Source organism: Lissotriton helveticus, chromosome 1_1, assembly GCF_964261635.1.
Source record: "Lissotriton helveticus chromosome 1_1, aLisHel1.1, whole genome shotgun sequence".
NCBI lineage: Eukaryota > Metazoa > Chordata > Amphibia > Caudata > Salamandridae > Lissotriton > Lissotriton helveticus.
The window spans coordinates 574170535-574196180 of record NC_136057.1 but is presented as its reverse complement, the minus strand read 5'-3'; the positions used below and the strand labels follow the sequence as shown (position 1 = coordinate 574196180).

Sequence of the window (25646 nt, the reverse complement as noted above, 5' to 3'; positions counted from 1 at the left end):
GCCCGTGGTTCACATTCCAGCAATGAAACCAGCAAGTGCTGCTCGTGTACACGATTGTAGCAGAAAGGTTCAGAGCAACCCCGAAATATGAGGTGGAGTCGTACAGGCCCAGACCACTTGGTGACAATCACTTTCTTGGCGATTTAATTTACTCCAATTTTAACAATGAATTTAGCTTCTTTTTCTATCATGAAGAGGTCTCATGTCTAGAAAATATCTGTTCTCCTCTAGCAGAACGGCTTGTATATGTCACCATCTTAATGTTGGGAACCTATTTTTTTTTTAAGAATGCTGTTGCTAAATCATCCCTCTAAGGCTACCTTTTGGTGATTTGAAAACCTTCACAAAAACCCTAAATAAATCACCCATTTTATTCCTAAATGGACTCTCTCATACTTTTGAGTTGACCCTCTTATAAGGGTGCTATTTAATGTCTTTGTCACTCAACAAGATACCCAACAGAAGATGAATAATAATCCCTCACAACCTCATGCTTTGTGTCTCTACTCTAGCTAGAGCAGTTTACCTAGGGATGACACTCCGAGGTCGCCCAATAAATGGCCCTTTAAGTGTGTCTGATATGTTGATTTCATTCTGTGGTGTGGGACCAGAAAGGGGCCGGAGACTAGATCGGGGTAGGTAAGGCTTTATTTTTGTTAAGGTCTTTTTATATCTGGTTGTCAGTCTTTCTCTTTGGAAGGCCCCGGGATCCGTGATGGCGGAAGGGTTCTTTCCTTATGCAGTCCTGAGGATCTGGGCGCTTCGGGGGTCGCTTTAGTAGTTTCTTTCAGGACCTTGAGAGTCTTCTGGGAGGATATGCCTTTTCGTCTCCACCGTGCAAAAGAAAATAAGGACAGTCCGTCAAAAAGGGATCTTTTAACTGGAAGTACCCACAGGGAGACCAGGGAAGTGAATGGGACACCAGTGCTACACACACACTTTGTCTGGCTGTAGTGAAACGACGTGCCGAAATGGTGAGTATTATTAACACTAGCAGCGTGATGTAGTAAGCCGTCTTTTAAGTATGACACTGCTCGCGGTTACTTGGCCAAAGAACCGCGTCTCCCGACCCAACCCGCCAAACGCTGCCGTACCTGCTGCAGCCACACCCCTCCCTAGGGAGTGTTGCACACGCTGCGTGGATCCGTTGGCCTCCTGGCTTGCTGCTATCGTCTTCTTCTTCGTCTCCGTCTCCAAACGCGACTCTCTCTCTCTCCTCTCGCTCCAACTTCCCGCACTCCGATCTCCTAAGGTGACGTCACACGCCAACACGTCCTCTTCCGTTTTTTTATTCAATGGGAAGTAGCCTTCATCCTCTGGGGGTGGAGCTACGTTCTCCTGGGTCTGCCAGTTAAAGTAGCAGGCGTCCTCCTGCTCTTCCGTCACAGTCCATGGGCTGCCTTCTCCCCTGTTCCATTCAGTCTGGCAAGGAGGCAGAGAGGGAGGGGACGTCAGATCAAACTGCCACCAATAGGTTTGCATATGTTCATTTCCTCCCGTCCCCGTCCCTGTGTTACACATTCCTAGCCTCAGACTGTGTGCTAACCTATTATATGTAGGGCCAGGTTTCCAAAGTATAGGGCATAGCAGAACCTTCCCTATCCTCTCCATCCTTTTGCATGGTTTAAGTTTTTGAATGATTTTGAAGGCAAAATCCACAGAGAACAATGTGAGAAAGTAGGAAATCTGTTTCCAGATTGTTACTTGAATGTTGGCGCAAATTTAGATTGATCTCTTCCAGAAATCCAATAAGCCACATTTCAGCCTGAAGACACCGTACTGGACATACAATTCTCCAAGCAGAAATGCGAAGCAAATGTGCACTTGCACAGGCAACACGCCCCAACCCCCATAAAACTATTTCCCTGTGAAGAAATCATTTCCCATAAATTACCAATAGAAATGGGTTTGTTCAGTCTCCAATCTCACCCTGAAAACACATTTAATCATGTCTATGACAGACAGATTTGTGGTTTCTAGGGTTGAAATGGCTGTACGCTGTATTCATGCATGTGTTTACAATGCATGCCTTTACAGCGCGGTATTACAACGAACGTGTGGTTACAACGCTTTCCATTACAACGCAAGTCGTTACAACTTGCCTTAGTGAAGCACTGGACTTTGGAATAGTATATTTTATTATTCCAATTCCAGTCTGTGTAACAGTAGGGAAGGTGTTGGATTTAAAATCCAACATTGAGTTCCCTAAAGCAAGTTGTTGTAAAACTTGCATTGTAATGGAACGCGCGGTAACAATGCGTTTGTTGTAGTGCCTGCGTTGTCATGGCACTGCGTAGTTCTGTCTGCGTTGCAAATGCGTTTTCCCTTTGAAATCTTCCAGTAACACTATAAGGGGCTGATTTATAATTTGGCAAATGGTGTTAGTACGATTATCATGGTGGAGTCCTTTACTCCGTCCATAGCGAAGGTATTCAACCACCCAAATTTAGCGATGTCCGCAAGCCCAGAAGACATTGCTTGCATTTATGCCGCCACAGCGGTTTCTGTAAATGCATTGAAAGTGTGTCATGCGGCTCTGTCAACATAACGGTGCCACACTGGACATTTTCAATTTCCAAACCAGGATTTTTGTTTTGAAAATAGATTTTAAAAAAGCAACAGGAATATTCTTTCGCCACGTAAGGGGGGAGGCTGGGGGGGGAGAGGTGGGGTTGGTCATTGAAAAGTTTTCACTTTTATTTACGGACATGTTTTGGGTGGCAATAAATCAACGCATAAACTGCCCATTTGTCCGTCCAGTAAATCAGACATGTGGACACATGGCCAAACCTCTAATGGCCTTTACGTTGTCGTGCCATTAGAGGAGTATGTAGGTGGCTGAGATGGAGTTGTCTCCGATATCTACATAGTGAAGGTGTGCCGGTCTGTAAATCAGGCAGGCAGAGCTTCAGCTTGGCAGATGGGGTACTCCGTTGCCTTTGCGACTGTACCATCCTTGCCAAACTCTAAATAGGCCCCTCAGTCTCTTGTGCAGGACTGTATACACATTTATAAAGAAGGTCATACAGACAGGCAGCATGGGCCAAGAGGCATGACCCCCTTTTCAGCAGTTCAAAGCCTTTCAGCAGCCTAAGGAGATTGCGAGGATGTTACCATGTTTGTAAGCTTATTCAGTTAAGAAACAAAGATTTCCTTTCGCAGTAAGTGACTGTGTATTAAACAATTAGACATTCGAGTTAATCAGAAGCACACTAAGGGGGAAACTAGTGTTATAAAATGGATCTTCTGCATTACCTTCAGTTGTATATTTAGTTCTTTTCAAAGGCTTTGGAGCCTGTGGCTTTTCCGTCCTTAGCTGAGGAATAAGGAATTCAGCTGCCCCAGCATCAAAGAAGGTATTGCCAATAGCTTTGTCCTTTATGGCCCATATCACTTCACACCCTTCAATTTCATAGCTAAAAAGAAAACAAAGACAATTACCAGATACGGTTCTGATGTAATGGAAATAGCCATTTACTGACCAAATATAACATGCATATAGTAAAAAAAAAAAAAAAAGTCCAAAAAATAGAAGATTCTTATTCTGGCAAACCTTTGGAGCTTATCAGAGCCCAAGAGGAGGTGGCAACTGAAGTGTCAATCTACAAAGACATGAACAGGAGCAAAACAATGCGAAACATGGAATAAAAGGAGGTGATCAAATTGAACAAGCAACTAAATCAAAGATGCTTGTTGCTTCGCAATAAGGAAAGGTCAGAAACGGGCAGAGAAGAATGTGAACAAGAGAAATTCAGGCCCTCTCTCAGACTACACTGGATACTTTGTTGTTTGTCTCCTGAAACACCATGACGCAATCTCAGCAGATAGGATTGATGCCCAAAAAGAGCTAGTGCACCAGGCGCCTACACACTAGTTTTCTGTGCCATCGCCATGCATAAACAAGAATTTGCAGTGCAATAGGTCTCGCATTTGTGAGAGGTAGAGCTACAGGCGTAAATGACAATGTCTTTTACCCATGCATTTTGGTTTGGTGTTTGCTTGAAGCGACACAGCAGGAGATGACAAAGGAGATGTGAAGGAAAGAAGGAAAACGGACAGGGGGTGGGATTGGAAGAAGCGACAGGGACCTGATGCAATTAAAAGTTAAAATGTGTACATATCAAATTAACATTAGCCACAAGAGCCACAAAGAACATTAAATACTATCCTCACTCCTGTTTTCCAGTGCACAAGAGAATGAGAGGCAGCAAAACAGTAACAAGAGTAATATGCTGCCTGACAAAAGATTAGCACACATTGTATGCTTTACAAATAAACACTCTTGTAGGGGAACTGCTTTCAGCCATGCATACAGAGACCTTGCAGGGGTACGCAAAGATACTTAATGCAATTCCCTAAAACACTCCCACTGGTAGAGCCTGAAAGGTACATTAATACTTAACACTTGGTAGACACACATATTGAATAACTTTTGCTGTAAAACACACAAACTTAGATGCAAGCACACCAGCTATATTTCCTGAAAACACACACATAATAGCACATCAATCAACGTGTGTTGTCAATGAAGCATTTACACTGAGTGAACGTCCTTTGTATCAGGAACACAGACAATGGGTATTGTTGCTCAGAAATTGACGCCAACTGTGTTAAAAGAGAATGCATCCCCGGTCTGTTAAAACTACGTCAGGGACAATCGATATTTGCCCGGCGGTATCGCCTCTTTAACCCACAAAATATTAATCAATGAAGAGGCAGGCGCTGGAGACGGGAAGGCAGGAAACAAGGTTTATTCTCTCCGGAGGAGAACACATCAGTTCAGACAGCAGGTATCGTCATGAGGTGCTCTACCCGCATCTCTGAGGCCTGGCCTCTTATACACAGGTTTATTGCTTTATTACATACAACACATTCTTGGCAATGCTTTGATGTACGGAGGGATATCCTCCGAATCTCCCCTTCAGGCCCGTTCCCACACACATTTACAGTTGAAGTCCTCACCCCGGTCATAACAGGTGATGACTACCGCGCAGCTGGACATTCCGCCGATTCATGGAATGTGGGGGTTTGGTCGGATCTCATAGGGTGAGGGCTTTGATCAACTCGGGGGTCCTTTGATGAAGGAAGCTTTCTACTGTACGGGGAGGGGCAAGGAACAGTATCGGCAGAGCTAGGTGTCGGCCTGGGAACGAGGAAGACAAACGGGCACACAGGAAAAGGGGATTTGTATCAAAAAGGGCCTGGGACCATGAAAGGAAGGAAGGGAGGTGTCGCGCTGGGGACAGGATGGGGTTCTGAGGCAGAGCTGCGCTGAAGAGGGGTTTATGACCCAAGGCATGTGCGAGCGGGGGTTGTCAGAGTGCGGGCTTTGTGAGGGAGGAGGGCTATGCTGGGGGCCAGTGGCATGCAAAAGGGTTGTTCTGATCGAGGCACCTAAAATGGCGGGTGCGCACGACAAAAAGTGTGGCATCAGGGGAAAAAGGCAAGATGGCGCAGATAATGTTTACCAGACCGTACTAATTTTCCACAGTCATCCCTTTAACATATCCAAGACATCTTGCTGGCCTATTTCCAATTCATGTCGACTGTGGTGGTCATAGGAAAAGAAGTAGGTACCCAGGTGAAGGAGTTATAAACATTACATTTTAAAATCTTTCATCTTAGGAGGCGGGTCTATCGATAAAAACTCGTTTGCAGGAAAGTCATAGTAATGCAATAACAGACAAAGATGATTCTGTAGTGAGAGCATTGAGTACATTTCATAGCTACTTATAGTCGTTCGGAATGTAAATTGATAGGTCATTACATATGTGAGTTCTGTTCATGTTTGGTTGGAGCATAATTAATACAATGGTGGCTGGGAGAGAAATGAGACGTAGTAGAAACGATAATCGAGGGTGTCAATGTTCGAAGTTAATGAGTTCTCAGCATTCTTTGTCGTCTTTTGTTGGCGCTGTGGAGCACCGGCGGTGGAGCTACAGGTCCAGCTCTATTCTAGGTCCCGCGTTGCAGGGCACGACCTTTTCCTCGCGTTTCTGGTCAAAAAGGTCCTTTTCGCCCTGTGTCCTTTGAGTTGATTGTCAAAAAAAGGTTCAGATGGAAGAAATGTGCGTGTGAGCAGTCCTTTAGGGTAGGTCGGAGAAAAAGGGGGGGATGGAGCAGGGCCAGATCGGGAACAGACTAGGGGGACGGAAAATTTTAGGTAGGCGGGCTCATGACCGAGTTTAGAGAGCGGGGACTTTTCGGCATACGTTGAACATCGAGCAGGGGCATCAGGTCAGCCCTTTCCTCTCATTTTGTCGAAAACAGTGCCTCGTCCTGCAGCTCCTTACTGTCGCGGTCTCGCCTTGGCCAATGTCGCAGATGTTCCATAGTCTGTAGCCAGGCCACGTGCTCCCACATCCGGTCCTTCTTTCCTCCGACAGTCGTACCCTTAAATGAGTTTGAAAAGACAGTCTTTAGAGAATTGGCAGAGGAAGGTAATCACATAAGTCTATTTCTCTCCCAGCTCCAGGCAAAAAAATGGAAACGTCCGTTATATTAGGGTTCACAACTAACATATAAATGATTGATGATGGGCCTGCTGGATTTACTATAACTTTCCTTCACAACTATTTCTTTGGTGTTTGTTGGTCGTGGGACGAGATCTGGTACCTTTTATTGCATTACAGTTACGTCAGTTCTTCTGACGGAGACCCACCTTCTTAATACGAGCCTTACAAAGCTATACTGTTCTCCAGGGCTTTATATTTAAAAAGGGTGCTGTGTGCTATCACCATGGTCTGACAGGTATCTTGCTGAGGGACGAACATAGGCTAAACATTTTTCATTCTATCAATGCATCCTGCCTTTCAACTAAACATTTTCGCTTTCAACAGGGTTTAACGCAATGATTTCTTCGCTTCGGTCTAATCTTTAACTTTGTAAACATCATTCTGGTTCCTACATAGCCTCTTACGGCCTGACTACTTAATTAGAAAAGACAGGGGTCTTATGGGAAACAACTAGGGACATAGAAAACTGTGGTAAGGGCGTAAATCGACCCATCTCTTACAACCGGGGGTGAGGGACAGTTTTATAACTCTCGTCTGGGGCAGCTGATACGAAACAGGGGGCGTTCCGGGAACATGAGGATGTTTCGATCACCTTTACTGTTTGGGTATTGCGACAATTCGGGACGGGGAAGGTCGCGTTATCTGAGGCATCTTTTTATAACACAGGAGCCGCTGACATGTAGTTCCCTTATTTCGGGTCAGATTAGGGAACCTCAGTCGTCTTACCTGTCCTTTCCCTTATGGCCAAATCTCGGTTTCATCAATTTTTAGCAGAAAGGAGAGGTAGTGACACGGCGTCAGGGTGATTTTTATTTAGGATAAATTTTGAGCAAATACTTGTGGTATTTGGAGCCAATTGGGTGGTGCACTAGGGGTGGCGGTTTGCCAATTTAGGTGCTAGTCGTTCGGAAGAGAGAGAGAGAGAGAGAGAGAGAGAGAGAGAGAGAGAAAGAGAGAGAGAAAGAGAGAGAGAAAGAGAGAGAGAAAGAGAGAGAGAGAGAGAGAGAGAGAGAGAGAGAGAGAGAGAGAGAGAGAGATGTGCAACAACAGGCTAAATAGTACACGTGCGACATGGGGAGTGGCCGTGCATTAAGATAGGCTATTCAGCGCATTACACAACATAAGACATTACGGGTCTGTGTTAGAATTTTGAAAGCATGCAGTTTGGGATGGACGAGCATTAGGCCGGGTACAGGGGACATACATCGAGTAAAAAGGGCACCATTGTGTCGCATTTCTTGCATTCTCGGTCCTTTAACCAGTTAAGTCAACGCGTCAGTCATACACAAACATCATCTCATAGTTTCGGACATACGTGACAGGCGTCCATTCACGCAACACGGATTAAGGGTGATCGCTTTCATCATGTCATACAATTTATTGGCTCTTTTGGTACAAGAGCAGTTTGTGGGTGTGTTTAGGTGCCACCAGGCAGTGTTAGTCCGCTTCGTGTATCAGACATGGCGAGGCTTCAGATCTTCACCATACCTCGGTCGTGATTCCGATGTGGCCTGCAGGGGGGGGGAAAAGGAGGGGAGGGGGACAACATTCGAGCATATCAAAAGCACGGGTACGAAAGTCTTTTACTTACCTCATACTCGTCTTATCTCTTCGGGATAGAATCCCTGGGGTTGTGGTTTCTGGAGCCAAGGGGGGGGGCAGTGTGTCCTTCTAGGCTGTGAGTAGGAAAACGTTAGAGAATCAGAAACACTTAGCGCGAGGTTTCTAGTTGGTAGGTGTATTTAGCTATCGGGGTCCTTAAATCCCTTTCAACGCTGTGATGTTTTAAGGTTTATCAGCTCTTCGGTCAACTCTGTTCCCTAGTACCTTTGAGTGTCGTATCTTTATAATATTCTATCATTTACATCGTTTCACTTTACCCATCCTTTATATTCCATCTTGTACACCGTTTCGCTTTTACCCATCCCCAGAAGTCGAGGTCTTTCTCCATGCGCGAGTCCCTGAGTCAGTCGCATATTTGACGGCAGAGTGTCGTGTCTTAGATTCGATCCTCCATCCGGGGCTGGGCAACCATCTTCTATTAACCTTAAAGAGAGAGCAGAGTAGGGTGCACAGAAAAAAAACTCTCCCGCCGATCCCACATTTTAAATAAAGCATGCAATACCCGTTCATAGTTTCGAAAACCTTTATTTTCACAATCGTTCAGCATGTTGATAGGACAGTGTGATCGGGGTTGGCCGGATACGGCAATGGCTAAAGTGCGTACAGTAGAGGGGGGGGGGGCTATCTTGTAGGATTAAAAACATGTTTAAAAAGGTTCATTCATTCATTTGCAGGGAACTAAAAACGTCTATCGAATAGTTGAGGGACCAAGGGGCATTCATTTCATAATTGGAAACACAGTTGGACTAGTTGTAATCAAATTCCTATAGGTATACCATGGGAGTGTGTCATAAGCGAGGTTACATGTCGGACATGATAATATCATAATGAATCGTACATTGAAAAACATTTTTCACGGGGTCCTTTTACATGTTCGTCGAGTGAATCCTCCCTCTTTTCCATCAAGTGTACAAAGGATCATAACATATCTCGGAACATCGAGTCTTTTTAGCAAAAGAAAACACCACGAGGCGCTCGTAAGTTCCTATTGTTACCGGCGCCATTTTGGGCGGGGCGGGGTTAGTCCGGAAGTAGTATCAAGGAAAAAATGTTTCCTACAACCGGCAGTTGGACCAGAGTCCTTTTCGGCAGTTCGAGAATTCATGCTAACAGAAGGAGTGGCTATGTCATGCTTATTTCGTTAGCGATCAAGGCAGTTGTCCCTCACCGGAAACCTGCAGGGGCCGAGGGCTCCTGGGACTTTTGTAGAATCTTCAAGGCTGTGGGGGTGCTGTCGGAGGTGGGGGCTCGTGCCCCGGTGGGCAAGCGCCCGAGTTACATTGCTGTTCAAAGTTACTCTAGCGGTCGAGACCCGCCTTCCAGCGGACCCAGACGCCATTTTGAGGCCCTGGGGCAGCCCCCCTCGTCGAGTCTGCAAGAGTGGAAGAGACCTTTCTGGGGACAAATAGGGAATGGAACTCCGTGTTGTGGAAGCAGGACGTTCGGCTAGGGGGCAGCTGTGGTGCCCCCACCTGGGGGGGCGAGGGAGACTCGTTTGCGCCGTCTCCCTCTCCCGGTGCACTCCATGCCGCTCTCTTTCATGGGCATGCACGATGGTCTCTCCACACCCTGTGCTCCACAAGTCCCATGCCCAGTGCTGCGGAAGTATGGCCACCTGCGGCGCATGTTCGGTGCTGCGCAAGTACTGGGGCGCCACCATGGTATGTTCGGTGCTACGCAGGTATTGGCACCACCGCCTGGCTGGAGGAGTTCGGCGCTGGGCCGGGGGCTGGGAAACCTCCTATCCGTGGAGGTGGGAGAGGCTCGTCCGCGTCGCCTCTCCCTCCCAGCCCGACCTGGACTAATTTTCGCGGAGGTATGTACAAGACATCCCTCCCCCCAGAGTTGTCGCAGCCATTATTCAAGTGGCGCCGGGCGTGCTGCTGCGGCCATTACGGAGGGGAAAAGAAAGAAGTGTCCCGTCCTTCTCTGGGCCGGGCTTCCGGTGGAAGTCGGCCGGACGCCCCTTGCTCTGGCCCCATGAACGGGTTCCTTGGCTCATCGGCTGCAGCCGGATCCAGTTGGCCCCAGTCCCTGGCCATTGGTGGCCGGACCGGGAAGACATGTGGCGGGACTACCTGAAACTCCCACGCGCCACCGTGGCCGGACTGGGGGAGAGAGAGAGGGGGGGGGGTCGAGGACATAGACATTCCCCCCCCCCCCTACAACTCTCCGGTGTGGTCAAGGTGATCCCCTGGCTGGGTCCCGCTGGCCCTTGTCTCTCCTCCGGCTCCACCCTATGTTACGATTTCCTGGCCGACTGTTGGCAGCAGGACCCGCCTTATATGGGTTGCTGCCGGCTGGGCGTAGCCGTAACCCTGCCCTACCTTGGAAGGTTCCAGAGTGGGGGGGGGGGGGGGGGAATGTTCTGCTGACTTTCATTTTCTAGTTTACCATTCTTGTTTCAAACGTTTTCTGTTGTTAGGGCATTAATAGGTGTTATTATTACGTACTGTTATTTGTTTCTTGTTCGTTATGTTAAATAAAAGTTCAAGTTCATCAGTGGCCTACGGATTTCGTTTTCCCATTCCTTTCTTTCCAGGTTGTTCCATGCTAAAGCTTCTGTTAACAGAAGTTTAAGTAACACGGAAACACAGGCAGAGGGATGACGCAGATTCATGCATCACGTACACACAAACTCAGACGGGGAGACAGTACAAGTATTATATACAAAAGACCCAAGACAAACATAAAACAGTTATTATTTTTTTTTTTGGCCATAATTATCTTTTTCTGTATGCTGCGCATACTTATCGTTAGAGCAATGGGGCAGGCTTTAGTTATATGCCTATAAGGATGCGGAAGAAAGGAGGTAGTAGGTTTTCAGACATTGGCAATATCCCTAGTCCTCTCGGCGAAGGATACTTGTGTAACCCTTACCTCGAAATACCCTAAACTTTTCCCTACTTGGCTAAACGTAAGGATGCTTGATCATGTGTGTACATTATTCTTTCTGCTTTATTCGGGGTTTGTCGTCTGTTAATTTAGAGCTAGACTGGGTTTCCCGTCTTAGCGTTGTTTGATCTATGAGGACTCGAAAATGTCGCTGAAATCGGCCTGGCGAAATCTGTGCCATCGGACATAATCGAACGTGGTGGTTCTACCTGGCCTGTCCATGTCAGTCTGATTCATCTTTGTCTCGCGCCTTTTCCCTTTCTGCCGGCCTGTTATTCCTGTCGGTCCTCTGCTCCTACTCACGTTCAGTAGAGTCGGGCATTGGGCTTTCCAGTGCCCGGCATATCTACAAAAAGCACATTGGTTTTGCCCTAAGTCTGGCCGTCCTGTGCGTAGTGTCGGGGGATTACTTTCGGGACGTTGTGTCCTGGGGTCGTCCTGTCGATATGTTCCTTTACCTGCTCTGTCCTCGTCTCTTTTCTTTCGTTGCATTGCTTCTTTGCGCCACATACCGAGGCAGTCGAGCATAATAGGCGTTGTCTTATTATCACGAAGGGCTATTTCTAACGTTTCTATTTTATCAAGATCGAAGGATCCTATCAGTGGCCACTGTTTCTCTTGACTTTCTTTGGTATACCTGTGCCACAGTTTACTATAGGCTATGGTAACTAATCCATAGTTTATGAACATGTCTTTATTAGGGGTGCCTTCCAGCGGAGCTAGATGATCCACCTCTAATAAACGGTCCGGGCTGAACCAGCTATCGACCAGTGGGGAGAAGACAGACATGACAGCTCACAACGAGGGACAAAAGTCAGCACTGCCTATCTTATCACTGTGTGCAAAGACTAGACAGAATATTTCTATTCTACGTTGTTTGCAGGCAGTGAATACCTCATGAACCAATATCAAATGAACAAAAAGAGGACCAGTGGGAAGAATAAGTAGATTCGCAAAAGGTCTGCGTCCTCTACCCTTTCACTATCTGCAAAGGGGAACCTGTTCTTTCCTGTTTGTAGACAGAGAATCTCCAGAAAACAATCCGCGAACAGTAGCTCGGGGTCAAAAACAGTTAATCAGTGGCCGTTAATAAATAATCGATTCAGTGGGGGAGAAAGATAGGCGCGACGGCTGCGTTACCTATCCTTCACTGTTTGCAAAGAGAAAGAGCCTACTGTTTCTTCGTGTGCAGACAGTGAATCTCCAAATAGGTCAACAAAGAGTAATACTAGTATTTTCTGAACAATTAAACAATTATTTCGTGTTTCGTCGTGTCTACACGACCTTACCCGGACCGTATGGACAGTTTCTTGTCTTCCGAATCCAGCGCCCGATCGTCCTCTTTTCTTTGTATTCCTCGCAGCACTCCTGATGGTTCCCAGTCAGGACCGTAGATCACTCGGGAGAGGTCTGTTCGGAACCAGTGAAGTTCGGATGATCGGCTGCCAGACGAGGGTCTATTGGGCAAGAGCTCTCCCGATCGTTGCAGTTGTTCACTCTGTCGTCAGGACCTCTCCCACTGGATCCACGAGTCGCTGATGGGCCCCACGCTTGGGACGCCAATTGTTAAAACTACGTCAGGGACAATCGATATTTGCCCGGCGGTATCGCCTCTTTAACCCACGAAATATTAATCAATGAAGAGGCAGGCGCTGGAGACGGGAAGGCAGGAAACAAGGTTTATTCTCTCCGGAGGAGAACACATCAGTTCAGACAGCAGGTATCGTCATGAGGTGCTCTACCCGCATCTCTGAGGCCTGGCCTCTTATACACAGGTTTATTGCTTTATTACATACAACACATTCTTGGCAATGCTTTGATGTACGGAGGGATATCCTCCGAATCTCCCCTTCAGGCCCGTTCCCACACACATTTACAGTTGAAGTCCTCACCCCGGTCACAACAGGTGATGACTACCGCGCAGCTGGACATTCCGCCGATTCATGGAATGTGGGGGTTTGGTCGGATCTCATAGGGTGAGGGCTTTGATCAACTCGGGGGTCCTTTGATGAAGGAAGCTTTCTACTGTACGGGGAGGGGCAAGGAACAGTATCGGCAGAGCTAGGTGTCGGCCTGGGAACGAGGAAGACAAACGGGCACACAGGAAAAGGGGATTTGTATCAAAAAGGGCCTGGGACCATGAAAGGAAGGAAGGGAGGTGTCGCGCTGGGGACAGGATGGGGTTCTGAGGCAGAGCTGCGCTGAAGAGGGGTTTATGACCCAAGGCATGTGCGAGCGGGGGTTGTCAGAGTGCGGGCTTTGTGAGGGAGGAGGGCTATGCTGGGGGCCAGTGGCATGCAAAAGGGTTGTTCTGATCGAGGCACCTAAAATGGCGGGTGCGCACGACAAAAAGTGTGGCATCAGGGGAAAAAGGCAAGATGGCGCAGATAATGTTTACCAGACCGTACTAATTTTCCACAGGTCCACCATGTGATACAAACAGAATAGCATTCATTTTGAAATGCAAGTCCTACTTTTGTTCTCTCGTAGTGACAAGAAACACCTTGATGCGCTCTGGCAAGAAATAATAGCTTTATCTCTTTATCTTTATAGCAAAAGGCTTGAAAGGAAGTGGCGTTTGGAATATGCCACCGTAGATAAAGCTGTTTACAGGGAAGCCATCAAAGCCTACAAACTTTAAATAAAAAAATTGCAATCAAGATATTATAATGAACAAATAACCAGAGCCAGGTCAAAACCACGCGAGATCTACCAAATAGTCAAGCGCCTCACCAAGCTCCCCCCACCTATAGGCCCCGAAGATAATCCAACCGCACGTTGTAACGACCTAGCCGAGTTCTTTTTTCAGAAAATAAATAAAATCTACGTAACATTTGCAAACTCAATCACAGACCCACCCACTGCTACCCAGCCCCCTCGGGAGGTAGGGATCTCTCCTCGAGAAACTCTGAATCACTTTCCTCTGCTAGACCTAGAGACCCTGGAAAAACTATCACATCCAAGTAAAATCGGGATCCCCCTGTGACCCAGCTCCTCCCCGCACCATGGTTGAGGCCAGCCAAGTTATTCTTCCCACCCTTATGGAGTTACTCAATAACTCCATAATAAAGAGTACGGTTACATCTGGCTGCAAGAAACCTATGGTGAGAGCACTCCTGAAAAAGCCCAACCTGGATCCTAATAACCTCACCAACTACCGCCCCATCTCCCTGCTGCCTTGGGCGAGTAAGATACTGGAGAAGCATATCAACCTTCACCTATCCAGATTCCTCGAGTCTAACCATCTACTCGATACATCGCAGACAGGGTTCCGTCCCAAACATGGAACGGAAACGGCCCTCCTAGCAGTAACGGAAGAAGCCAGGCGGATTCTGGATCGAGGAGGATCAGTGGCAGTGATCCTCCTCGATCTGAGTGCCGCATTCGACACGGTTTGCCACAAAACTCTGCTGGGTCAACTTTCCAATCTGGGAGTGTCCGGAGATGCTCTGACTTGGCTGAGATCCTTTTTGAGCGGAAGGACTTTCCAAGTCTTTGAGGGAGATTCCTCCTCCGCCAGCAGGCCTCTGAACTGCGGGGTACCACAGGGCTCGTCATTAAGCCCCACGCTGTTCAATGTGTACATGGAGCCGCTGGCTGAGATCGTCCGCCCATATGATATCAAGATCATTTCATACGCGGACCATACTCAGTTAGTGGTATCCCTTGCACAGAAGAACAGCGTACGCACACAGACCAACCTAGCGGCCTGCATGGAGGAGGTAAGGGCATGGATGACTACTTCCTCCCTCAAACTCAACGGGGACAAAACCGAGCTTATGTTACTCGGTCCCCCAGCGCTGCCGACCTTTGACCATCTTTGGCCCATCAGCTTGGGTGCTCCACCGACCCCGAAAGACAACATCAAAAGCCTAGGGCTCTGGTTGGACTATTCCCTAACTCTCAACACCCAAGCTACAAAAACATCTGCAACCTGTTTTGGCCTTATCAGGATGCTCAAAAAAATCCTCCCAGTCCTCCCTTTTGAAGCAGAACAGATTGTGATACAGGGTCTAATACAGTCTCGACTCGATTTCAGTAATGCCCTTTATATGGGGGCACCTGAATATGTGTTGCAAAAACTCCAGCGAGTCCAGAACTGTGCCGCACGCACGCTGCTTCAGATTCCACGCAGAACCTCAATAGAAACTGGACTGAGAACCCTACACTGGCTCCCAGTTAGGGAGAGAATACAATTCAAGGCTATGTGTGTGTCCCATCAAGCCTTCTGGAGAACCGGACCCAAGATCAAACACTCCCTTCTCTCCCCTTATGGCCCCAACAGGCAGCTCCGCTCCACTCAAGCTTTTTTGGGGGCAGTCCCCCGTATCAAAAGGTCAAGAGCAGGAGGAAGATCCTTCACGTTCAACGCGGCCAAGTTATGGAACTCACTTCCTATACACTTAAGATCCAATCCCAACCTGTCATCCTTCCGCAAACAGCTTAAAACCTTCCTCTTTGCTAATTAAACTCCCCCTTAAGCTGTGACCTCATGAGGCACTATCCTTCTTTTTCGCGCCTGGACGCCTTAGGGCAGCAGTCGCGCTTAACAAAACCCCTTTTCATTTCATTTCATTTCATTTCATCTGTTTGAAAAGTGATGGAAAAAAGTCCACACACATTTCCAGAAATGTAAATGAGCCACCATGGGAAAGTACAGAAGTAATGTACTATGTATATGGCAAAGCAATGATATGTGAGGTATTCTGCTAAGTTCAGGTGGCCCTCTTCTGGAAATACTACTTTTAAACGTTTCGCCCAAGGAGTTGAAAAAGCACCCCATAAAATTTTTTAAAAGGGCATTTATTACACAATCACAAAAGGAAAACCGAGCAATAGCATGTTTGCAGACGGGAAACATCCTGAACAACGAGTCACGCAAGCCAAACTTGCCTGAACAACGACTCAGCCTTAACCACGCATGTTCGTGGTTAAGGCTGGTTCGGTCTAGTGTTCTGGCAGGGCGGAGTTCGGGCTTGCGTAGTTGTTCAGTAAACTCACCCCACGTAGCGTCCTTCGGGCCGGAAACAAGCGTGGCATGTAGAAAAAAGACCCCCCTTCTACATCCGACCTCCATGGCTGGTCGTAATAATGTAAAAAACAAAACCCGACAGCCGCAGAGAAAATATGTCTAAAGACACATCAGGAGTCAAAAGGAGCGTCGCAGGGAAAACGGTAAGAGAGGTTGGGTTTAACATATTAGGGTTTGAAGGTAATCGTGTATATTTAAAGAGCAGAGGGATTCGTTTTAAGAGGACGGGGTGATAATACACAAGGGAAAGGAGGCTTTGGGGTTTATTTAATTGGTGTGTGAGTGATCGTGTTAGATTTTAGGGTGTGGGAGAATTAGTTTAGTGTGTTTGAGTGAACGTGTTTATTTTTACAGTGTAAGGAATTCGTTTTAAAAAGGTTTGGGGAACGGGGTACTAGTTGTAAAGCATTTTTTTTAACGCATTCATTTAAAACGAAAAAACGTGGTAAAGGAAAGCGTGGTAAAAAAAATCGTGGTTCAGACGAGGTCGTGGTTGCGAACTCGTTGTAAGGGAAGTCGTGGTTCGGGAACTCGTTGTTCCGACATACAACCTTGCAGACAGTCTTATTCCATGGAAAATAATTACACTCACAAAAAGCAGTTGAAAATAATATAACAGAGAGGGAATACAAACGTCTTCAGTCTTAATTGCACACTCTAGTTCCATGTCTAAATGGCTGTGCTAACAAAGGCTGGGTAAGAACATACAACAACTATCAGAGCATGAAATCTAAATCCCCAGGCTTAAAGTTTCTGAACAAATCCCATCCACCGAGAAGACGTGGTTCTTGTACCCTCAAAAACATCAGTGCTAAAATGAGTAATTATAACCTACTGGAATCCGGTTTAAAGTAAACAAATACATTAATAAATGCCTATAGAGCGCATGGTTCCCTGGCACTGTGAACTTACTGATAAACAGGAGAAATATTGAAAAAAATCCAGGAGTCGCTGACAAGCCTTTACAAACACACGCAGCGCCTGACAGTGACATTTGTACGTTAGATTATACTGTAATTTGGTTACGCAGGCTACAGGATGTTGGTATGATCGAGCTGCAGCTTATTCTGACTTTCCTGTTCGTGCACTTAGTTTAAAGTAGGCAAAACCATTGAACAAAAGCTGAAAATACTGTGCGCTGATGCAAAGTTAATGAAATGGACAGCTTGGAACTGCATCACCTCGCTAAACCATGCATCTGCAATCCTGACCGCTGTGAAAAAGAACGTATGCGCGCGAGAGGGGGGGGGGGGGAATGGGGCATAGGACAGGCAGCCACACGGTGCTTGAGGGCTGCCGGAACCAACATTTGCATTGCCATATTTTATATATGAACATGAAATAAACCGAGGGACACTCAGATCGATAATGGCAAAATGATAAATAATGTTATTCACTTAATGATATAAGAACGTGGAATAAATCTGTATAGAAGTAATGTTGGAGCAATTGATCAAGTTTTTAGATTTTGTGCAGTTTTTTGGAAAATAGTGTCAATAGCCAGAGGGAGTCTCTACCTGGCTTTTATTGATTTAAAAACTGCTTTTGATGTAATACCCCGTGTCAAACTCTGGAATGTCCTATTGGATATGGGTTTCCCATCCTATTTACTAAATTTTATTATTAAACTCCATGAGGGTACCTATGCTAGGATACGTTGGGGGGCGCAGGGGCAACTTACTAAAAGTATACCTGTTAACAGAGGGGTGCGGCAGGGGTGCGTGATGGCCCCTACTTTATTCTCCCTTTTTATAAATGGGGTGGTGAAACATCTGCAAGAGACACCAGCAGATGCCCCCACTGTGGCTGGGGAGAAAACGCCATCGCTCCTCTTTGCTGATGACACCCTCCTGTTATCAAAAACCCCCACAGGCCTCCAAACCCTTCTTGATCGGTTTAGTGTTTTTTGTCAGGAACGGGGACTTACAATAAACACAACTAAAACTAAACTAATGGTTATGACCACCAAGAGGAAATATAGGAACATCCATTTGACCTTGAATGGATCTCCTCTGGAGGTGGTCGAAGAGTTTGATTACCTCGGTGTTAGGATTAATAACAACTTGAAATGGGAACCCCATATATGTAAAATGATTTTAAATCTTAAAAGAGTTTCCGGCACTATTTTAAAAAACCAACGTCTCTCTGTGAGTAGGCCAGTTGCCCCTGCCTTATCAGTTTATGAGGGTAAAGCAATTGCCTCAGCTGTCTATGGCTCGGAACTATGGGGCAATGAGAATACCAATGACCATGTCCTAGCGGAGAACAAGTTTATGAGGGACTTGGTATCACTTCCATCTTCTACCCCACTTAAACCTCTATTCTTAGATCTGGGTAGAAAGTCTATCCGGGACATTCTCCAGCTCCGTCCCCTCTTATACTGGGTCCGTTTGAGGAGGACACCCGAATTAGCTAATTATGCCTTAGTGTTAGACGAATTGTTAAAATTAAACACTGCAGGCAAAATTAAGTGGCTAAATGCCTTAAAACATCTTGCAGCAAGTGTGGGTTTAAGTGACGCTTGGGTATCCCAATCCCCTCCACCAAAACTAGTGGTGAAAAAATTATACTGGGACTGGATAGAGGCCAGGGCGCTACAGAACCCAAATTTGGGACATTTGACTGAGACTTTTTTGACCCATAAATGCACTTTAAAACTGGAATTGTTCTTGGATTTCATTCAGATTCCCCGGGAAAGGACCTTATATCTTAAATTTAGATATGGAACATTGCCCCTCAAAAGTTTTACGTCTAGATGGAATAATAGGAGGGAAGAGGATATGAAGTGTCCAGCTTGTACAAATCCCAAAGAATCATTGGGCCACTTTTTCTTTGCCTGTAAGGCATACATCCCGGCTAGGAAGAAATGGTTAAAACCAGTACTAAAGAACCTTGGTGTTAGAGATTATAAATCAGCTTTGCGTATTCTTATCTCCAACACCTCTTCTATGGCTACTATTTGTGGGGTTGCAAAGTTTTTATCATGTGCCTGGATTATTAGGCCAAGATTTTAAAAAATGTTCACCAAGTCAATTTTTCCACATAACTTTTATATGTACCTTGTGTATTTTTGTAAATAATGAACTGGTTTTATAATTATGTGTGTATTATATGTTTGTACTTTTTATGATACATGTGTCGAATAAAAGTATAATGACTTGAATAAATCTGTATATTTCAGCCACACTCGTCCCATGGAGCACAAGTGCAGTCAAAGATACATATTTAATAGCAGTATTTCTCAGAAAAGAGAAATAAATCTGATTGCTTGTACAATACAACAGCCGGAAGACATCCATTACCCCAGTGGCTTGGAAAGGTTTGCTTCCTGGTGTGTTTTTCTGTTATCTCCCACATTGTAAAAGCTGATCGCAATCATACAGAAAAATTTAAATGTTAATTTTCTGCATTTATTTTAATTTATTGAAACATTTGTTACTGTATTTTCATGTAAATTGCGAATGCACTGCATGTATATCAAATATGCAAACCAGGTCGTTCTAATCAAGCTGCACATTATTCTGTAGACCTCACTGCATCTGCATTGTGCAGCAGAGAACTCTATGCGCATGGTTTATTTTTAAATTGAGAACCATGAGCAAAATGCACAGAGGGTCCTTCCTGCAAAAAAACAGCATTCTAGGCCTCGAGCAAGTTACAAATGTAGACAACAAAAACAAATACACAAGGAGCAGACTATAAACTATGGTGGGGTGCAAGCAAACTTGGACGGCATGTATGATTATAATATTACTCCTGTTGTGTAACCAAGGGATCAAAAAGAACCTGAAAGTGCGAGTCCAAGGGGCATTGAGTGTCTGTTGGTGAAAGAAAGAGGCACCATGTGAAACTATAACTACGCAACCTTGGAAATTCGGAACCCTTCCCTCCCATGTTCATAGCACCGGATTCAGACTTGTTGGCCAACCTTTGTGTCCTGACACTTGGTGCTTTACAAATTAAGCACTGCTTGTATCCACAAGGAAGCAGTCAAGAAGTTAAAATGAAAGGTTTATTATAGTCAATATAAAAAAAATCATTCACTCGGCGTTGCTGTTTAGAAAGTGAGGGAGGAGTAGAAGCGCCATAATTAATGTGTAGTTTTACCTTTGTTCCATTTCATACGCTTTCTTTTGTCCGGATTGGTTCTTTAAATAGTCCTCTTTCTTACACGTTCAGTGCTTTCTCTGCAGAGTCAAAAAAGCAAAAAAAGCTTGCTCTAGACTCGGGCTGCAGAGGTTCTTCAGCAGCGAACAGGTGCTGCACCAGTTTTTAATAAGCTGCGGTAGGAAAAACAGTGCTGGAAAGTTGATGCATGGATTTTGTGTCTTTGAAACACCCAAACCCCCTCTAAGGGCCCAGAGCTTGGCACCACTGGGCAAGTCAGAACTCCCAGCAGAGGAGTTCAGGGGGGCTGCAGATGAAGTCTTTGATGGCCCTGAGAGGGGAAGTGGTGGTCTGTAAAGGCCTGAGGAGGGGTGGGGGTGGGGGGGGGGGGGGGGGGTGCATGCCCACTCCTATTTTAAAAATAAGCCCAGTGGAGATGGTGGTCCCCTAGGGTAAAACTCCCCATCTGAAGGGTGCTGCATGCATCCCCTCCAATTTTTATTGTTTAAAGCATGCCCTTGGTACCTGCCCCACCCAGGAGCTGAAAAAAAAAGAACAAGCATTGGAGACCATGCTTGTATTCCTACCGTGCTCCTTTCTCTTTTTATTCCAGCTTTTTGTTTGGGACTCGGCTAAAAACAAGTCACACAATGGCTGCCAACACTTCCTGGTTTAAGTGTTGGCAGCCAATCAGATCTTTGCACGAGATCAGGAGGATTTGCGCTTCTAGATATACTAATTTGATATTCGTTTAATATTTCCAAAACTACTTAAAGGATTTACACCAAGTAACAACAAGCATTGGTATCGCCAATAGGTCTCGCCTTTGGAACCTTATAAGTGTTTAGCCATGCAACAGTTGATGTTGTTGCACAAAGGATATTGTGCTACATAACTAAACACATATAAGGTCCCAAAGGCAAGACCTATTGGCTATGCCAATGCTTTTTTATTTTTACTTTAAGTTCAGCAGTCCTCCAGTCCTTATCAGAAGATTCGAATGCCGCAGACTAAGTTATAGGGATAGAGGTGCCAAATCTTGTGTTGTCAATGGGGTTTGCCAGATTACCTAGGCTGGGCCTGGGGCGGGTGTTCCTGCTATTCATCTAACGTCTCACCATGGGCGGACAGCCTGGGACATTTGTGGACTATGCATGTACATGTTTGTTCTTCTTTGTTTCTAGTTTTTTTGGGGGGGTTTCTCCTCCTACTCCATATTCTTGCTAAGGGCTTGTTGCTTGCCACACTGCCACTTTCGCTACCTCAGAGAGACCGGGCGCATCTCTATAGCACACCTGGGGTCCCACTCTGATGTCTTCTGATTTTTACATTTTGTCCCTGAATGTGAAGGGGTTGAATAATCCCACCAAACAGCGAGCGCTCTTGTCCTATCTAGACAAGCGGTCATAAGCTCACATTTGCCTACTTCAGGATACACATTTGCTGCCCACTGATACACACAGGCTTAGGTCCCGGGCGTTCCCCCACCAGATGTTCTCCTCAGCTATCACCAAGACTGCGGGAGTTCCTATTTTAGTGTCATCTAAATTCTCTGGTCATATCGGCTGTAAGCAGGTCGAAATTAAAGGGAGGCTTCTGGCACACGTCTTCACCTTAGGCACTCATACATTCACGATAGCTACGGTATATGTTCCGAATAATGGACAGGAGAACATTATTAAAACTGCACTACAGGAGCTTACGAGTCTCCCGGGCAGAACAATACTTTTGGGGGGCGACATTAATTTGGTGTTTGATGGTGTCATGGACCGCTCAGGACAGAGATGGTGATAGACAGGGGCCCTCTCCAAAACTGGAAAGCGTCTGGTGGCAGAAGCCGGACTTACGGACATCTGGAGGCTTCCCCATCCTAATACTAGTGCATACACATTTTACTCACACCCCCATAAAACGTATACTTGAATTGACTATAGCCTTACTTCTGACCTTCTGACGCAACGGGCACGGGATGTGGAGATCCTCCCCTGTCCCCTATCTGACCACTCCGCAATTCGACTTTGGCTCTGCCTTCGCAGCGCACCACTCGCCGCTTCTGGCACCTTTGAGATACCATGCTCCAGCATCCCTCAGTGGTGCAACAGATTCAGGTATTCATGACAGACTACTTGACCATTAATGATACACCAGACATTCCTGTGACAACCCTCTGGGAGCCGATGAAAGCGGTGGTTCGTGGGGAACTCATTGGTATAGCTGCAGTCGATAATAGGGATAGACGGGAGAAAAGGGACCGGCTGACAGGTGAGGTTGCCGAGCTGGAACGTATTCATCAGAGAACTGGGGCGCCGAGGGTCTGGAAACTTCTCAAAGCTGCCCGCGCACAGCTCGCTGGGTTGGACGTCGATCGGGCAGAATATGCAGCTCTCCGCCTCAAGCATGCTTTTTATGTGGGGGGGCGATCGATGTGGGCGCCTACTTGCGCATCGACTTCGTGCACAAAGACAGGCACACAGGGTCGCCGAGATACTGGATCCCCGAGGGTGGGGGAGTGTGGAGACGACCCGGAGATAGTGGAGGCTTTCAGGCGATTTTACAAAACATTATATATGGCTCAATGATTGCCAGAAGATGAGCCAGCCCGATACCTCCGGGGCGTGGTCACAGCCAAATTACTCCCAAACCAAGCAGCTCATTTAGAGGCCCCTATCCACTGGCTGGAGGAGGTTGTCTTGGCGATCTCCCGTCTCAAATTCAACAAGTCACCAGGTCCCAACGGGTTCACATCGTATTTTTATAAAAAGTTTTGTACAACACTGGCACCGCTTCTGACGCGCGTTTTTAATTCAATAGGGTCGACCCCAACTTCCTCCTTTCCACCTTCTATGCTGGAGGCCTCAATTACAGTGATTCCTAAGCCAGGCAAGGACAAGCGTCTCTGTAGCTCTTACCATCCCATATCCCTCCTTAACATAGATCTAAAGCTCTTCACAGGGATTCTGGCGGCCAGACTCTCTCGTCCCCTTTCTGGACTGATAGACCCGGATCAGTCCGGTTTTGTTCCTGGACGTCAGTGCTCTGACAATACCAAATGACTTTTTCACCTAGTAGACCGCTCAGAACGCTTCCCAGCGGAGCGTATGGTTCTCTTTGTCGATGCTGAAAAGGCGTTCGACAGGGTCCACTGGCCATACCTGCGGGCGACGCTGGTCCATTTCGGTTTGCCAGACCCTTTTATCAATTGGATCTTCCAGAGCTACGCGAATCCCACAGCTACCATGCGGGTGAACGGTAGGACTTCAGCGGCCCTCTCTATTTGTAGGGGGACTAAACAGGGGTGCCCGCTGTCGCCGCTCCTCTTTGCTCTTTATATGGAGCCCTTTGCTCAAAGAGTCCGTGATGACCCTGCTATCAAGGGAGTGTGCTTCGGGGGCTCGGAGCATAAACTCTGCCTATACGCAGATGACGTGGTGGCGACTTTGGAATGCACTAGGGACTCACTTCAAGCTTTTTTAGATGAGCTAGACCGTTTTGCACTCGCCTCGGGCTTCCAGAACAACGTGCATCCGTCACAAGCCCTCAATTTATCATTAGAACCCGAGATGCTGGAATTTCTCTGGCGCAATTTCCGGATTCAGTGGGCCCACGACTCTCTCTACTATCTTGGATTGCGGGTAGCTTCTACCATCACTGCCGCTACACACTCGAACTACATGGCACTTCTGAAGCAGGTCAGGGACTCCCTCCAGATAGCGGCGGTGAAAATGGTGTTATTGCCTCAGATACTTTATTTATTTCATACCCTCCCATTGACGCCACCGTCTGAGACCATACAGGCTTTACAGCGGGATATTGAGCATTTCATTTGGTGAGACCAAAGGGCTCGGTGCGCCGTGAACTTACCTACTGCGATCCGGTGGATGGGGGCCTTGGTGTTCCCGACCTATGAGCTCACTGGCAGGCTGCCCAGATGAGGGCGCTGGTGGAGTGGGCGCGCTCTGAATCTGAGAAACACTGGCTTGTTCATGGACAGGTCCCTCGCTGGACAGCCATTGTGGGGAGTTCCCTTCCTATCGCGTATGAGGCGCCCTCGCAACTTGTACCTTTCGGAAATCACCCGACCCATTCTGTCAGCATGGGATAAGACCGCAACCATTAGGGGACTCACGACATTCCCATCCCCTCTCACGCCTATCGTTCAGAACCCTGACTTTACTCCTGGACTTGACCACCGGGAATTCCATCATTGGACGACTGGGGATTGTCGCTCCATAGGCCACTTCTTCGATCTCTCGGGGTTACGCCCCTTTACTGAGTTCCGCACGGAGCATGGAATTCCTGAGGCAAAACGCTACCGATACTTGCAGATAAGGCACTGGGTACTCCAGAGAGATATAAGGGATGGGGGGGAGGCTCCTCACATAATTCGAGAAATGCCTACTACCACGACACAACGACGCATGACTGACATCGGACCTGTACAAATTTACTCGAGGTGCTTCGGATAATGGGAAATCCCCCGGGCAACTGCGGTGGAAGGGGGGGTTGGGTAGGGAACTTTCACGAAAAGAATGGATGGATATCTATTACCGGGCCCGCCGCACCGCACGCAATGTAGCCTCTATCGAGACGGCCACTAAACTGGCCATCTATTGGTATTTAATTCCAGTGAGGCTTCATAGGGGTAATTCTTCACATAGCCAGTTGTACTGGCGAGCCTGGGCACTCTTACCCACCTACTTTGGGAGTGCCCTGCCCTGGGGTCCTATTGGCAACAAGTTCTGAATGAGGTGGATTTACATTTCGATACCCAGATTCCCTGCTTACGTCCTTCTGGGCCTTCCTAATGCAATTACTTTCCCTCTTAAATCCAAGAGGGGCAAGCAGATGGCGCTGGCCGTGGGCACGGCGGTCCTGACGCACTGGGGTACTAGGACCGCCCCTACACGACTAGGCTGGCTCCACTGATTATGGACTGATCTTGGGATGGAGAAGATTTCCCTTTCTTTGACCAACCCAGGGGCTTCCCTTCATGACTTGTAGGCGCCCTTCCTAGCACTGTTGACATCTGAATTCACGGAGCTCACCTGCCCCAAATATCTTAGACTCCTCAGACTTGAGGATCCTCCTTTACCATCTGCTCCTGCTGCGCCCGCTATCTAGCATACTCTGGGGGTTTCCTTCTGGAGCGCCGTTCCTTTCTCCGTTTTCTTGGGGTGGTTGTTTTTAATTTTGAGGAGGAGGAGGGGGGAGTGAGGGTGTTTTTCCTTTTCCTTTCTTGTTTCACCCCTATTACAGGCCATAGCAAAATACCGGGTGGTAACCCAATGATTGTTGAGCACACTGGCTCGGTTGTTCTTGTTTTTTTTGCAAAATCAATAAAAGAAATTTAAACCAAAATCGCTATGGGAAGCTGCATGGGGTAAATGCATTTTGCCACTCCCCTTTTTCTTGGTGCCCCGGATCACCCCAAAACTTTCAAGACAGCAGCTGATGTCTGTGGCAAACTAGTGCTG

The 25646-nt window shown here is 46.9% G+C and overlaps 1 protein-coding gene across 3 annotated transcripts in view; it reads right to left on the bottom strand.

The window, feature by feature from the left end:
• The window catches only part of PYROXD1 (pyridine nucleotide-disulphide oxidoreductase domain 1), a 328561-nt gene that overhangs the window by 149275 nt on the left and 153640 nt on the right, over positions 1 to 25646 (bottom strand). For all 3 annotated transcript variants that reach the window (XM_078674061.1, XM_078674062.1, XM_078674063.1), the window contains exon 6: positions 3256 to 3416. In XM_078674061.1, the coding sequence (XP_078530187.1) occupies positions 3256 to 3416 (161 nt within the window). The remainder of the gene's footprint in view (positions 1 to 3255; positions 3417 to 25646) is intronic.